This window comes from Crocodylus porosus, unplaced genomic scaffold (assembly GCF_001723895.1).
Source record: "Crocodylus porosus isolate Cpor-Errol unplaced genomic scaffold, CroPor_comp1, whole genome shotgun sequence".
In the NCBI taxonomy this organism is placed as follows: Eukaryota; Metazoa; Chordata; order Crocodylia; family Crocodylidae; genus Crocodylus; species Crocodylus porosus.
The window spans coordinates 4,173,481-4,176,098 of record NW_017728931.1 but is presented as its reverse complement, the minus strand read 5'-3'; the positions used below and the strand labels follow the sequence as shown (position 1 = coordinate 4,176,098).

The 2,618-nt window shown below is 54.7% G+C and overlaps 1 protein-coding gene across 1 annotated transcript; it reads left to right on the top strand.

Moving 5' to 3' along the window:
* The first annotated feature begins 282 nt into the window (after positions 1–282).
* Positions 283–2,365, top strand: NKX2-2 (NK2 homeobox 2). The gene is made up of 2 exons (XM_019543994.1): positions 283–590; positions 1,706–2,365. Exons 1-2 carry the CDS (start codon positions 332–334, stop codon positions 2,263–2,265), a joined length of 819 nt encoding a protein of 272 aa, XP_019399539.1. The 5' UTR covers positions 283–331; the 3' UTR covers positions 2,266–2,365.
* The last annotated feature ends 253 nt before the right edge of the window (positions 2,366–2,618 follow it).

The following is a 2,618-nucleotide window of genomic DNA, read 5'->3' as shown; positions in this document are numbered from 1 at the left end:
CACCAACCAGCTGTCAGTCGGGCTCCTATGATTTTCCTCCAGAGCAGAGCAAGCCTGTAAAAAATATAGAGAGCCCGCTAGCTAGATCTCCATCTAACCCACTCCTAGCTGTGTGACGGCGGGTACTTTTTTTTTTATTGCAGTCTCTCCTGGCACACACACACACACACACACACACACACATACACGCGCGCACCCCTCCCTCCTGGCTGGTGTGGGTGTGCAGGGCGGTGCGTGGGGTTTAGGGATTTTTTTTTTTTGCGTGGGGGGGTGTGTGCGTGAAGCAGGAGGATTGACAAACTGGTGCTTCAACTTTCCTCGGGGCCAGAATATGTCTCTGACCAACACAAAGACCGGGTTTTCTGTAAAGGACATTTTGGATCTCCCCGACACCAACGATGAAGAGGGATCCATCGCGGAAGGAGCCGAGGAGGAGAACGAGGGCTCTGAGCCCCCCAAGAAAACAGGAGTTTTGGGGCAAAGCCCCCTGGACGCTGTGCAGTCGCTGCCTCTGAAGAACCCTTTCTATGATAATAGCGATAATCCCTACACGCGCTGGCTCGCGAGCACCGAGAGCATCCAGTACTCCTGTAAGTAGTGCAACTTCCAGCCGTCACCCGCCGCCGCCCGGCTCCTGGGCTCCGGGGCAAGGAGCCGCTCTCCCGCCCGGATGGGGGCTGCGGGCTTCGCCTGCCCCCCGGCTCTTGATTTTTGACACGGGCGGGCTTAAGTAAAGTGAGCCGCAGGGAGGCACTGGGGGAGGTTTTCTTGGATCTGGGTTCCGATCGCCCTGCTTAAGGCTTGGGAAGTCTCCTGCTTCCCCCAAGATTTTTTGTTTTTCTCTTGAGAGAGAGGGAGAGGGAGCTGGAAAGAAAGAAGGAACGAAAGCCCAGCCTGGAAAAAAAAAAAAACATTACAAAAGTCTCATTCCGAGGTCTAAAAAAGAGCCCCGGGGCAAGTTTTTACTAATAAACAGAGCCAGCCTTGTGTGGCAGTGTTGGACAGTTCAGAAATGTCTCAATGGTGGGGCGGCTGGGGGGAGGATCAATGAACGGCTTGTTGAATTATCCTTTAAAAAACAATCCACGTAGCCCCCCAAAGCGACTCGCTGGAAGAGACAGTCCTGAGCCCTGTAGCTGGGGAAAGAGGTGTAAGAAAGAGAGACATCTCTCTCTCTGTCTCTCTCTATATATATACATATAGATATGCATGTGTGTATATCTGTATCTATCTATACCTATAGCTACATATAGATACCCACACATATGTATGTATGTATGTATTTGGATGGATGGAGGAATGGAGGTAGGAGGGAGGAACGGATGGCTATGACTTTTATATAGATATCTAGATATGTATGTATGCATATGTATTATAGATATATGTATATATATCTGTATATAGATCTCTATAGATCTGTGTGTGCGCGCGTGCAGATATATATGTGAGACCCTTATGTACACGTGGGTGCAGGGCTGGGGAGCCCCCCAACCCACACACACGTGGGCGCGCCTCCCCGCGCAGCCCCCCCGGCCATGCCCAGGGCGCGTGTGCATGGCAGTGCCCCCGGAGCGGGTCCCCGCGCCGTGCCCGGGCGAGGCGGCCCGTGCCCCGCGCACAGGCGCTGCCAGGGGGGCGGGTGCTGCCCGGGGCAGAGCAGGAGGCAGCCCCGCGCTGACCCCCTGCCCCTGTGGCCTCTCCGCAGTGCACGGGCTGGCGGGCGGCACCGCGCCGCAGGACGCGGCCGCCAAGTCCCCCGAGCCGTCGGCCGACGAGTCCCCGGACAACGAGAAGGAGGCGGCGGGCGGCGCGGACGCGGGCAAGAAGAGGAAGCGGCGGGTGCTGTTCTCCAAGGCGCAGACCTACGAGCTGGAGCGGCGGTTCCGGCAGCAGCGGTACCTGTCGGCGCCCGAGCGGGAGCACCTGGCCTCGCTCATCCGCCTCACGCCCACGCAGGTGAAGATCTGGTTCCAGAACCACCGCTACAAGATGAAGCGGGCCCGGGCCGAGAAAGGTATGGAAGTGACTCCTCTCCCCTCCCCGCGCCGGGTCGCCGTGCCGGTGCTAGTCAGGGACGGCAAGCCCTGCCACACGCTCAAAGCTCAGGACTTGGCTGCCGCCACTTTCCAGGCGGGGATCCCCTTCTCTGCCTATAGCGCCCAGTCTCTACAGCACATGCAATATAACGCCCAGTACAGCTCCGCCAGCAACCCCCAGTACCCCACAGCGCATCACTTGGTGCAAGCCCAACAATGGACTTGGTGAGCCTGCGAGGGAGAGAGAGAGACTGGTGTTTCACACGCGAAACTATCGAGGGGACACTCTTAATATTATTATTATTATTATAATTATTATTATTATGGACTTTGGTTGTTTCCCCCCGCTCCTAATTTTCTTGGGGTTTTTTTTTGTTTGTTTGTTTGTTTTGTTTTGTTTTGTTTCCCTCCCTCCACATATCTATTTTTGGGGGTCCGGTTTCATTCCTTCTATATATATATAGATATATATATATATTATTTTTTTCTGGGTGTTTTTTGTGCGCCATGTTTACAGAGATTTTTGCGCCATCCCAAATGGTTCTGTCTACCTACGGCTCCAATAAAACCAACACACACACA